Source organism: Dipodomys spectabilis, unplaced genomic scaffold (genome assembly GCF_019054845.1).
Source record: "Dipodomys spectabilis isolate Male_0828 unplaced genomic scaffold, ASM1905484v1 ptg000175l, whole genome shotgun sequence".
In the NCBI taxonomy this organism is placed as follows: Eukaryota; Metazoa; Chordata; class Mammalia; order Rodentia; family Heteromyidae; genus Dipodomys; species Dipodomys spectabilis.
The window spans coordinates 11755041-11768368 of NW_024870852.1; the positions used below are offsets into that span (position 1 = coordinate 11755041).

The window sequence follows — 13328 nt, forward strand, 5'->3', positions numbered from 1 at the left end:
GGCTCAACCTCATGGATTTTGCCTTTTAAAATCAAAGAATGGGGGCCACTCGGGGTCGCAGTATCAGCTCCCAAGCCTGTGCTGTGGCCCTGACTGGTCAGTGTAGGAACCTTCTCAATAAAGTTGCATCTTTGTTAACAATAAAAAAAAAAAGAAGGTCTTGGGTTAAGAGTAAAAGAAAATTCAATTCATACTAGTTTAAAACAATAAAGGAAAATTTATTAACTTATCTAACAGATAATTTGGGATATAGAATAATGGACTTGAGGTAAGTGGCTAATCCAGTGCTGTGTGGTCACTGTTCTTTTTTGTCATTTGTCCATTCTGCCTTTTACCATGTCAACTTCATCTAACCTAGCTCCATCATCCTGTCTCTGTTCAGATCCTATAAATCTTTTGCCTTTTACTAATGCTGCCTCCAGTTATGAAATGACTGCCATGTCTAATCAGAACTGCTGGCTTTATATTAAGTATCCAGTGAAAAAGCATTTCCTCCAAACCATCCAGAAGTCTAGGTTTTCTCTAGTTAAACCACTTTTAGTCAGATGTCATGTCTGAAGTAACACTGGGGATGATATTATGTTACTTGTCATTATGTTACTTGATATTATGTTACTTTGAGAAATCAAAGCTCCCTACTCAAAATGTACATCTGAGAACAACATTTTGTTCAAAAAGGGAGATCATACCTAGGGCTAAAAATATAAATAATAGAGTTTTTTGTTTTCAGAAAATACCTAAACAGAAAAGATGAGCTGAATTTATTCAGTCAGCATTTGTGGAATTCGTTACTGCTCTGGGCTGGTTACTGTGCTAATCAAGGCCCAACAAATGAAAGAAATATGACCTCTGAGGCTGGGAATGTGGCTTAGGGGCAGAGTGTTTGCCTTGCATGCATGAAGTCCTGGGTCAATTTCTTTCCACCACATAAACAGAAAAAGCCAGAATTGCTGTGGCTCAAGTGATAGAGTGCTAGCCTTGCACAAAAGAAACTCAGAGACAGTTCTCAGGCCCTGAGTTCAAACCCCGGGACTGGCACAAAAAGATAAAAAGAAATATGACCTCTTATTTTTATATCAATTAGAAGAGACAAACACATAAGCAATGTGATAGGGGCTTTGATAAAAAAGCATAAATCTGAAGAACAGAAGATAGAGCAAAAAAAACTATGCCTCAGTTCCCACACTTTTCTCATACAGGTTTGTGTAGATTAAGTGTTATTGATAGGAGCAATGAGATAGAAGCCTGGAAACTTTAGAGTTTAGGAGTTGTTTTAAACCTTAGGATACAAGGAGATGAGTTGTCCTCACACAAAACAAAGATACAAACAGCTAGGGTCATGACTCAAGTGATAGGGCACTTGCCCACAAGAATAGTTCCCTGAGTTCAAACCCTAGTACTGCAAAAAAAAAAAAAAAAAAAAAAGTGAGCTAGGTTAACTCACTCTTCTCATTTACCTAGGAAGAAATTGGAGCCCAACAGAGAGTGTTGCCCAGTCATACATCTTCTTAATGCTGAGCCAAGATAAGAATCTGACTCCTAGGCCAATTTACATTCCACCAACTCACGTGAGTTGGTGGAATGCAAGTGCCCAATGATGAGAGGATGTAAAGAATCAGAACTGGCATTAGGGCTAATCAGAGTAGAAAATGGACTTCTAAAGTCAGGACTGACCCCTCCACCTTCAAGTAGCTTGGAATGAGAGTAGAGGCTGATTGAGTCTCCTGCAATAAAACACACATGCAGAAAACTTGATTGGGCAGGCGACTGGAAATTGGCCAGGCCTCTGTACATGGAGATCAGGCATGGGCAGAACCACATAAGCAAAGTGTTTTCTTCTCATCTCTCCTATAGTATTTATGGTGAGGGTAGAGAAAACCTTAGGAAAGCAGTTCAATTATTTTTTTCAAGACCAGAGAGAAAATCAAAAAGTATCATACAGAAGGGTAGGAATCTCACAGGAAGAGAAAGCAAAGATACCGCTGAATTTTTGAACCATGACTGAATCAAATCCACAGGAAGAAATCCACTGTAAGATTTGTCACTTTCACATTCCAACTAGTAAATCAGCCAATCCAGTTAGCACATGTCAAAAGATCCATCTTCCTGACACAAGCTGCACCTGCATTAGTTCCCTCTGGGTGAGGAATCTGGTGTATGAGAGGATATTTGCGCTTATCTTATCCCTGCATTGCTCTCACTGTGTATTATTAGCCTTATTCTCTGCGCCTTAGTAAAAACATCCACCACTAAGAGGCACTGCTCTGCCCAGACCTAGCATCTCCTGGGGTCTTAAGGGGCAAAACAAACATAAAAGAAACAGTATGGCTGGGAAGGTGGCTCAGTGGTAGAGTGCTTGCCTCGCATGCATGAGGCCCTGGGTTCGATTCCTCAGCACCACATAAGCAGAAAAAGCCGGAAGTGGCGCTGTGGCTCCAGTGGTAGAGCACTAGCCTTGAGCTGAAGAGCTGCGGGACAGCGCTCAGGCCCAGAGTTCAGGCCCAATGACTGGTGCAAAAAGAAAAAAAAAAGAAGAAACAGTACTACTCTGCCCTCTGGACAGCAGAGACCAACACAATGCATTATTTTTCTCTTTGCCTCAATCTTCTTCCTCCTTTGTCTTTCTTTCTCTCCCCATCTCTCCTTTTCTTTCTTTTTTTTTTCATCAGTCCCCCTTCCCTATTTTAAGCCTTACTGGTTCTCTAGCTCAAAGGGGTCACCTGTGGAACACGATCTGAACACCTAGAAAGCAGGAATGTCCATCCTGTTGCCATTACTTCTGGCTTACTCACCGCTGATCACTTTCTCTGTCCCACTCAGGCCTCTCAGGATGGATATCACCCGCCTGCTCCTGGCCACCCTACTGGTCTTCCTATGCTTCCTCACTGCCTACAGCCACCTGGCACCTGAGGAGAATTCTGAGGATGACAAGAACCTGAAAAACAACTCCGAGAACCCATCAGGTGTCTCTATTGTGGGTAAGTAGCCTAGCCTTGGGCCTAGCTTCTGGACTTTGGTCCATGAGAGGGAGCTATAGATGTCAGATCTGTTCCTCAGACTGTTACCAAGATCCACTGCCATAGTCCTGGTTCCTTCTTGCTCACTGTGTAAAACAGTCCTATGGAAGAAAGTGTCGCTTGACACTTGAGCTAAATAGTTGAGGGACAGCACCTAGGCCCAGAGTTCAGGCCCCACGACCGACAAAATAAGTAAATAAATAAACAAACATGCTTTTTTTTATTGCTGCAAGATAGGTATTACAGAACCTTTTTTCTGCAAATTAAAAAAAAAAAAAACCTGAATATAGAGGTCAAGCAAGTTAAGTAAGTCCACCTGGCAAAGTCAAGATCCAAAATTCAAGTCTTGCATGGCTCCAAGCTGAGAAATGGAAATTAAGTCACACAGGAGCATCCAAGTACAGGACATTAAGTCCATTTTCAGAATATCATAATGTCTTTGCACCTGTCAGGTTAAAGAGGCAACTTGGAATGACTGAGTAACCCAGGGCTAAAAGGTCAAGGGAATAGCCCTTTAATGGATGCCACAGGTAGATCCTAGGGACTCGCTGGATTTCCTGTTAGCCTTCCCTCAGAGAATACTGCTCTCAGCCCCTGGCTCCATGTTGGCAGCCAGGCTAACAAGAACCTGCTGGCTGGAGTCCCATGATGTGATTCATGAAGCCAACTCCTCCTTCTTTCCTCCCTGCTGAGACTTCCCAGAGCCCCCTTTGCTCCTCCCACTTCATTGCAGCTCAAGGTCTCCCAGAAACATCTGTCTTTGCTTCTTCTGTCTCTCTTTGAAGCACTGAACAAGAAATCCAAAGAGATCAGCAGAAATGAAGCGGAAGAGAGGACGATGTCTTCCAAGGTAGGCCTGGGAATTCTCATTGTAGGGGTGGGATCAAACTTAAAGAGGATGATCTGAAAACTAAATTAAAAGTTTTTCTCAGACCTACTACATTAACCTACAGAACTGAAAACTACTTAAAGGCTTCTTGATTCAGAGTCAGACCCTTCACCCCCATAGAAGTCTAGGGTGCAAAAAAGTTTATTGGGCAAAACAACCTATCTGCTGATATATTTAGTTATCACAAACCTCAGTCCTTTCAGAACCACTTCTATAACTTTTGCCATATCTGTTTCACCTATTTAAAGCCAAACCTTAAAAAAAGAAATAAAACTATCATAGAAAACCAGTATCATTTAATATATATACACATATATATATATATATATAAACTATAAAAATAAGTGAAGTCTAGCTGAATGTCATTGCCTGCCAAGGGCTGTAAATCTGTGGTCTGCTCTATGTTAAAAGGCAGAGAGAAAAGTGTTGGAGGAGCATCAAGGATATGTCAGCTCCAAACTGAGCCTTTCAAGTTTGAAAGAGAAAAGAACCCTTTCTACTATGTACCTCAGGGCTATTTAAGGTCCTAAATCATACCACCATAATTCAGGTTTCTACACTTTGGGAAATAGTGAATTGAAATGTAAGAAATGTGCACAGTATTACTGTCTTAACATGCCTCCACTTAGCAGACCCACTGCAATGAGAGAAGGAAGCAATAGATTAGATATTAGCTAGGATCCAACCTGAGTAATCTTGAGAAAGTCCTGCTCCTCCTTCTACCTTAAAGTGAAGAGGCAAACCAGATGATTCACAGATGAGAATATATAATGGGCAAATGGTAGACACTAAGGAATTGAGCAGTGAACAAAAAGATATCCCTGCTTTCATGGAGTTTACATTTTTGAAGTAAACTGTTAAGTAGCAAATAAATCAATAAACAGATTATAAAAATAAAGATGATAGACAATAAGGCTTGGTAATGAAAGAGAATGGATAAAAGAGTACTCAGAAAAAGCCTCCTTAAGCAAGTGGCATTTAAAGAAAAACTTTGTAACCTGCAGCAGCAATGTCTAATAGAAACACAATGTGGACCATATACATCATTTAAAATTTTCTGACAGTAACGTTTAAAAAAATAAAGTTGTGGGCTGGGAAGTTGGCTCAGTGGTAGAGTGCTTGCCTTACATGCATGAGACCCTGGGTTCGACTCCTCAGCACCACATAAGCAGAAAAAGCCAGAAGTGGCACTGTGGTTCAAGTGGTAGAGCACTAGCCCTGAGCTGAAGAGCTGAGGGACAGCGCCCAGGCCCAGAGTTCAGGCACCATGACTGGCAAAAAAAAAAAAAAAAAGAAGTAGCATGCCCAAAAGTTCTACAACAGGAGAAAAGGTGGACAGGGACCAAGAAGAAACCATAGGAGGCTGTAAGCAAGGAACACAACCACAGGTCTTCCACGAGGTCCTTGGCACACTAGAGGATGGCCTGTAGAGCCCGTACTAAAAGAGACAAGACAGTGACCTGGCCCAGGGCAGCAGCCATGGAGGTGAAGTGGTGGGACTGGGGATCTACCATAAAATCAGAATTGACAATGCAAATGCGAAGGCATAGAGATGGAGGCTTAAAACCGTGGGACCACCAGGTGCTGGTGGCTCACGCCTGTAATCCTAGCTACTCAGGGCTGAGATCTGAGGATCGAGGTTCAAAGCCTGCTCGGGCCACCAGAAAACGGAAGCGGCGCTGTGGCTCAAGTAGTAGAGCGCTTGCCTTGAAGTGAAGAGCTCAGGGACAGCGCCCAGGCCCAGTTCAAGCCCCACAAAACAAAAACAAAAACCATGGGACCCCAAGAAAGAGCAAAGGGCCAGGCCGGGGCCAGATAAGACTGAGAGAAGATGGAGGCAGAGGGGGTGAGGAGAGGGCTCTTTAGGGATCGGGCGGGACCCGCCGGGGTTCCCCAGGGCTGAGTCCAGTGGTAGGGGCATGGGCCCAGGCTTACATAGCCAGAGGAAAGCCAGGCAGAGGTGAGGATGGGTGGGGCGGGCGTGGCCGGCTCCAGCAGCCCGGGTGTTTCCCCCACAGAAAAAGGCTCCGAAGAAGAAGGAAGCGCGGCCCCGGCCTCGGCCCCAGCGGCCCCCGCCCTGCGTGGCCACCCGCGATAGCTGCAGGCCGCTGGCGCTCCCCTGCTGCAACCCGTGCGCCACCTGCATATGCCGCTTCTTCGGCAGCATCTGCACCTGCCGCGTGTTCAACTACTACTGCTGAGTGCGCCCCTCCTGGACGGGGCGGGGCTTCCTGCGGGGCGGGGCGGGGCTTCCATGCGGGGGAAGGGGCGGGGCTTCTAAGCTGTCCGGTTGGGACGCAGCGTCGGCGGGTCGGGTTCTCTCCACCCGCACGGCTTTGGGGAGGCGGGAGAGAGACGGGCTACGAGGTGTCTTCTGGGGTTCGCTAGGAGCTTTCAGGAGGCGAGACTTCAAGGAGTCTGGCTTACGATCAAATTCCGAATACAGGGCTCGTAGGCTGCTCCAAGGTGTCTGGCTGTTTTTTAAAGGCCTCCGCGGAGCCCTCCGGGTTCCGAGAAATTACAGGAACTGCGCACGCGCCCCACTCGGGCGGGGCGGAAACCTGGTGACTCGCTGGATTACCCGAATCTGCGATCGTGGTCATCACTTCTCGGGATCTGGCAGTTGCTGCCCCTGAATCCCCCAAAGCTGACTCCCACACCGAAGAATGCAGACCCGACAGAAAGGAGGCATCGAGGAACTTCTGGTGTTTCACCCAGTTCCCTTCCCGCCACTCCAGCCCACCCCTCTCCACCCCACCCGTGATAACGAAAAGTTAGAACTCCTAACGTAATCTCTTTGAGAGGGAGGGGTTTGCGGATAAAGGTGGGCAGCTAGCTGTCTGTGATTTGTTTTGGGGTTTCTATAGCCAATTGTCTGGGCTAGAATCTTGAGAGGCACAAACAAAAGAGCCACCCAGGCGCAGAGCGCTGGTGACCAGCTCACAGTCTGTAATCCTAACTACTCAGGAGTTTGAGATCTGAGAATAGCGGTTCAAAGCCAGCCCGGGCAGGAAAGTCCTTAAGACTCTGAATCACAGAAAAAGCTGGAAGTGGCGCTGTGGCTCAGGTAGTACTGTGCTTGCCTTCAGCCCAAAGAGGCTCAACGACAGCGCCCAGGCCCTGAGTTCACAAGCCCCAGAACTGGCCAAAAAAAAAAAAAAAAGCCACTCAGGCCTGCCCCTCCCTTTCTTCCAGAGGTTCATACAGGTGTTGAGACCCTGGGAGGAATTAAGCATAGTTTGGAGGGTGTTTGTTGTTGTTGTTTAACTGATAGCTTAGAGTTTGAAATCCCAAATAAGAAGTGACTGTTCAGGGATTCTTCCTCCGTTCCTCAGCAGTCACCACACAAAGAAGCAGCTAAGCATGGGCTAAGATAGTAATTCACAATCAGGGACCTGTTGCCCCAAATGCCATTCCCTGAAAGTTCACACTCAGTCTTCTCTGGAAAAAAGGGGGACACCATAGACACTACTTTGGGGAAGTGCCATCAGAGTGTGGTAGCAGGTTTGGTGGGGAAAGGCCAGCCAAGGTGAGTGGTCACATGGAGACCATTAGAAAAAGAGCTCCAGGTAACATCCTCTTCTTGTTCTTAGCTTCAGGTACCCCTGCCTGAAAGAAAAGTTGAGATAATAGCACTTAACAGCACCCCATCCCCTACAGCCTGAGCTGTTCCCCCAAGAAACCACTACAATGATTCCACCCTAGAAGATAATAAAGAGTGCAAAGATATTGCCAGAAATTCTAGAGACTATGAAACAGGAACATGTGGAACACTTACCTCAGGCCCTGGAAACCACTATGTATGGCTGCCTTTGGGGGGGAAGAGTACAGTGGGTCATAGGTTGCAGCACAGGTAAAGCCACCTCCTCCAGCCTCTTTCAAATCTTTTACATTTTCCCTCGGTAGTCACATAGTTAGCTAGAGGAAAATGGGGCAAACAGCTGTACTTAGCCAGACCTGGACTGGATGGTGTTACCACTTGGTCAGAGCACATGAAGAAAAGATGGATGCTCTGGGTTAGGCCGTCTATACAATTCTGCACACTGGGCAAGGCTTCATGTCTCTGGGCTTTAGTTTATTTGTCTGTAAAATGAGAAATAATCATTCCTACTGTTCTTGTTATGAATGCAAGGTAGTGTTGTTTCCCTGTGCCTTAGCACACCCACCCACACACACACAGAAAAGCTGCCAGCTGTTTGTTTTGTTTTCTGTCATTTAGGCTATAAGCCCACAGGGCAAGAACCTTTTGTTCCTTGTACCACAGCTGCTGCTGAGTAAATGTCATCAGTAATGAGAATATTGGGAACATATTGCAGCAACTGCTCCTTGTGTTTTCCCAACTATTCACAAGCCAGGCACCATTTGGTTCCCTGGGGTGAGGCTGGGGATGCAAAGCAAAGACAGCCATTAGTAACAAAACCACTTAGCTGCTAGGTCTAAATAACTACATGGGAGAATCATCCATTCATCCATTCATTCTGAAAATGCATATTGAACACCTACTATGTGCTATAAAACTGGTGAATAAATCCAACATGCTTTACCTACAGAGTTTATGGTTAGTGAACCACTGGCTCTTGTTAGAGGCTAAAACCATTGTTAACATGATCCAGTTCTTGCTGCTGTTGAGACCGATCCCTAGTTAGGTATTTATCTGTCCAAGTTCCCCTTCAGCTTCAGATCCCAAAATCCTTTCACTATTTCAGAATGCTTCCTCAAACCTCGGGTCTTAAGAGCATGGTTCTAGGCCTCTGTAACTCTGGTTAGATGACCAGAACTCAAAACATTTGATTCAGAGTTATGGCTCCACTGTTACGAGACCCTGGGTACATCACCTCATCTCCAACCATTATTCTTTTTTCTTTTTTCCAGTACTGGGGATTAAATCCATGGCTTTGTGCAGCCAGGAAGACATTCTGCCACTGAGCCACACCCCTAGCCCTCTCTCACACACAAGATTTGCTGTACATTTGTGGATATTGACTCATCATTATTTCTTACAATGAGTGTAGCCTTAAACTTGTACATAAAGTTTTTCATAGTGTGGCCTTGAACAGTCACTTTTTTTCCGGTCATGGGGCTTGAACTCTGGGCCTGGGCACTGTCCCTCAGCTCTTCAGCTCAAGGCGAGTGCTCTACCATTTGAGCCAGAGCCACTTCTGGTTTTCTGATGGTTAATTGGAGATAAGAGTCTCACAGACTTTCCTACTAGGACTGGCTTTGAACCATGATCCTCAGATCTCAGCCTCCTGAATAGCTAGGATTACAGCCATGAGACACTGGAGCCTGGCAACAAGTTACTTTTGATACTACCATTTCCCCATTAACAAAGCAATGAATCTCTATATTTTGGCTAGCCTAAGGGAAAGAAAAGGTTGGTGCAGTGTTAGTTTACTGAACAATGTTTGGTTATTTCAAAGGGAAGGCTACACAACAGAAAGGTCAAGCCCCTGAAGGGTACTAGAGAAGTCAAGTCGCAGAAACCGATGGGCAGTGTGTTCAGGGCAAGGCCACAGGGATAAGTCAACTAACCTTTCCAGTCCTTGTACTAGCCCATTCACAATTCCAGTTTCCAGCAGTCTGAGTGGCTTGATATGATGCTTGGGACAGACATGTCTGGACTAACACTGCAATACAGTCACTTTGTAATATAGTAGTGGTAGATTACTATGAAAGAGCTGGATTCTGAACCTACTGAAGTAATCTTAAGCAAGTTTTCAAAATTTTTAATTTTATACAGATACCTCTTTGCAAAATGAATTATTGTTTTCCTTTAGTGCTGGGGTTCAAATCCAGGGCCTCAAGCATGCTATGGAAACACTGTACCACTGAGCTGAATCCTCAATCAGTAACTAAAATCTTAAGGGGAGCCTTATAATATACATTAAAGCATTTTAGAGCCGGGTGCTGGTGGCTCATGCCTGTAATCCTAGCTACTAAGGAGGCTGAGATCTGTGGATCACAGTTCAAAGCCAGCCCAAGCAGGAAAGTCTGTGAGACTCTTATCTCCAATTAACCACCATAAAACCGGAAGTGGCTCTGTGGCTCAAGTGGTAGACTACTTGCTTTGAGCTGAAGAACTCAGGAACAGTGCCCAGGCCCAGAGTTCAAGCCCCACAACTGACCAAAAAAAAAATTAAGTTAGTATTATTGAACAATGGTGCACACAAAAAATTTTTAACTTGGGTATTAGATATTAATAGTTGTCCTATATCAGCCTTAACAACTAGTTTTATTTTTGCTTTTTGGTTATACAGCACTGACAAAGGGTTTAAATTACACAAAGATATGCAAAACCAGAAAGTTCCAACAGCTCACCTTGTGACCTCAAAACAATATTACATTAAACAGAAACAGCAGTGGTGTATTTCAAAATTTGGTCCAGGTGTTTTCCAATGTGTTAAATATTGGTGAATGGCACACTTAAACATGCATGTCTTTATTATATCTTTTTAAAGTAGAAACTAAAGCTTATGGTTTCACGGAAGCAATATACTTCAAAAACCACTAGCCTAAGGGATAGATTTCAGGGCTTTAGACAAATTCTTAATTAGGTCAACTTAATCAGCAATCATTGGATCTTTTATTCTAAGTTCTTTCATCTGTTTGAACAACCATAGATATAGCATTGCTACATACTGTCAGGAAATTACTCCCAGTAAATAGAACAGCAATTTTTAAAGGAACTTAAGTCCAAGGGCCAATTCCCATGTGTGAAGAAGGAAATAGGCTAAGTGAAGAAAAGAATATGATTTGAACTGAACTGAGTTAACAAACATCTGTAGCTTATTTCAGATCAACCTAGACTTGTTACTCTCTTCCATGGGCCAATGTGTATGTGTTGAGAGAAGGGGTTGGGAAAGAAATGTTTTTTAGTAAAATCCTTAAAATTTTAAAATGCTATCTTGACTCCTATGGATAGCTAATTACTACCTCTCCCAGATGGATAGGATAGTTGCAGTTTGGGAGATAGTAGTGATGGTGATGATTTGGTAAGTGGTGGTGGTAATGATAATGATGATGTTATATGTGTCTTCATGTTGCTTGGGAAGCCCAGCAAAAAGCCTTATTGGTGTGAGCTTTATAAATTCAAAATGGTGTGTAGACTATTCCAACAGCAGTCCAAGCACAGCTTCCAAGTGCAGCAACACTGGCTCAGAGTGAGCTCCTGGGCTCACCCTTGAGGACTTTCTAGCAAAAGCCCTTGAGTCCTGTGCTTGAGTCTGGAACGATTTGAACCTGCCTTTGAGCCCAGTTTGGACGGTTGGCTGATGAGGACGTAGTTGAAGCTGATAGATAGATGGATCAGGCCTAGATCACAAGAGCATTTTTGGCTGCCTCCACCTTAAGCAGGATTATCTGTCCCTCTGGAATATACTAGAATGAATCCCATGGATAAGAATATAGATTCCAATCTGGGTTCCAGTGGCTCACGCCTGTAATCCTAGCTTCTCAGGAGACTGAGATCTGAGGATCGCAATTCAAAGCCAACTGTGGCAGGAAAATCTGTGACTCTTATTTCCACTTAACCATCAGAAAACTGGAAGTGGTGCTGTGGCTCAAAGTGGTAGAACACTAGCCTTGAACTGAAGACCTCAGCTTAGGGACAGTGCCCAGACCCTGAGTTCAAGCCCCACAACTGACAATAAAAAAAAATTTTAAAAAGGAAAGAATCTAGATTCCTAGCTTCAGACCTACAAAGCAGACATAAGCACTGCCTGCTATCTCTTGTAGTTGTCATCAGTGGGTCCTCATGACCTTTCTTGGGTTTTAGTCCATGCTTCATCCAAGCTCATCACTTCTGTCCCTCAGGACTTGAAGAGATCCAAGTGCCTCTAGCCTAGCAGGGCCCCTATCCCTGCCTTCCACACACAGGAAGACATTAAACTTGGTGTGCAGGGATTTCTGGCATAGAAGCAGGCAGGTCACTAGACCTTCAAGGTAAATGGATGTTTTCTGGGCTCCTCTCTCCTCTCCCTATCCAAACACTGGCTTCTGTACTATAGCTGTATGATTCAAAAGTCCTTTCTGGTTCTAAGAGCCTATGATTTCTCTAATTTTCTTTCTTTTTTTGGGGGGGGGGTCCGGTTGTGGGGCCTGAACTCTGGGCCTGGGCACTGTCCCTCAGCTCTTCAGCTCAAGGCTAGCGCTCTACCACTTGAGTCACAGCGCCACTTCTGGCTTTTTTCTTTTTTGGCTTATGTGGTGCTGAGGAATCGAACCCAGGGCCTCAAGCATGCAAGGCAAGCGCTCTACCACTGAACCACCTTCCCAGCCCTCTAAACTAATTTTCTAAGTATTTTAAATCCCATACTCTTTGAAATAGCTTTTGTCCTCCTGGTGCCTGACACAGCTTTTAAAACATAAAACACTTTATAAATATTTTACCATCTTGACATCAAGACGACCATTTGAGACATATTTATGATCCCTCTCCCGAGTACCAAGATCCAAGTTTCCTCCTCCTAAATCTTAGATGACAGCTCCACAGGCCTTATCTTCCTTCCCTTCTCTTTCCTAGAAAAGAACCTAGCAAGGGCTAGGCTAGATAATGCAGATGCTCAACCAATTTTTTCTTCCCCTGTGAATCTTGAATGGGGAGCCCAGATATCAGGAACAGGGTATGAATTGGTAGACTCATCATCTTTCATTGCATGTACCTGATCATTGTCATACATTTGACCAATTCGCACATCTGGGATTAGAGGTACATCTGAGACCAGATGTGATTTCAAAAAAATAATAAAGTCTTGGAGAACTGAAGGACATTTTAAAAAAGGAAAGGGAAAAGGATAACAGAAACCAGAACCCTCTTAAGGACCGAAGGTGGATGACTACATAGGACCTCAGAGGAAACATCTGGAAAGGTACTTCCTGTGCCTGGAAAGAGACAGGGGCCCTTTAGAGAGAGCAGCACATCTGCTGTGCAATATACCCTATGGCTCAATGAACAGCAGCTTCCTCCCCCCTTCTCTTTATGTGATTTTAGAAGTTACTTCTATTAAGTCTTCATTCTCTTCTATGTAACTAGATATTACTAGGATTGTTGGAAGAGTGTCATGTACAGAATCCCTAGCACCCAGTTCTGCTCAATAAACAAATCTCGAGGTATACTGGATGGATCTAAAGAAAAGTAGAAATGGAGAGGAAAAAAATATAATCAAGAACACAAATAAGGTAGAGAAAATAAATACAAATGGGAATTACAATATTATAAATAGGTAAAATTCACTCACTGAATAAGTCTGAGTTAAGTTATTTGTAAGACACCTGAAAAGAAAGTTCTCTAAAGAGTTCCTTCTTTAAAACATCCCTCCCAAGGGCTAGGAATGTGGCTTAGTGGTAGAAGCCCTGGGTTCAATTCCTCAGTGCCACATAAACAGAAAAAAACAGAAGTGGCACAGTTGCTCAGGTGGGAGAAC

At 44.3% G+C, this 13328-nt stretch overlaps 1 protein-coding gene across 3 annotated transcripts in view; it reads left to right on the forward strand.

The window, feature by feature from the left end:
• The window catches only part of LOC122120388 (agouti signaling protein), a 165434-nt gene extending 159300 nt beyond the window's left edge, over positions 1 to 6134 (forward strand). For all 3 annotated transcript variants that reach the window (XM_042694627.1, XM_042694626.1, XM_042694628.1), the window contains 3 exons: positions 2821 to 2978; positions 3803 to 3867; positions 5925 to 6134. In XM_042694627.1, coding sequence (XP_042550561.1) covers positions 2831 to 2978; positions 3803 to 3867; positions 5925 to 6107 — 396 coding nt within the window. In that variant the 5' untranslated portion in view covers positions 2821 to 2830 and the 3' untranslated portion in view covers positions 6108 to 6134. The remainder of the gene's footprint in view (positions 1 to 2820; positions 2979 to 3802; positions 3868 to 5924) is intronic.
• The last annotated feature ends 7194 nt before the right edge of the window (positions 6135 to 13328 follow it).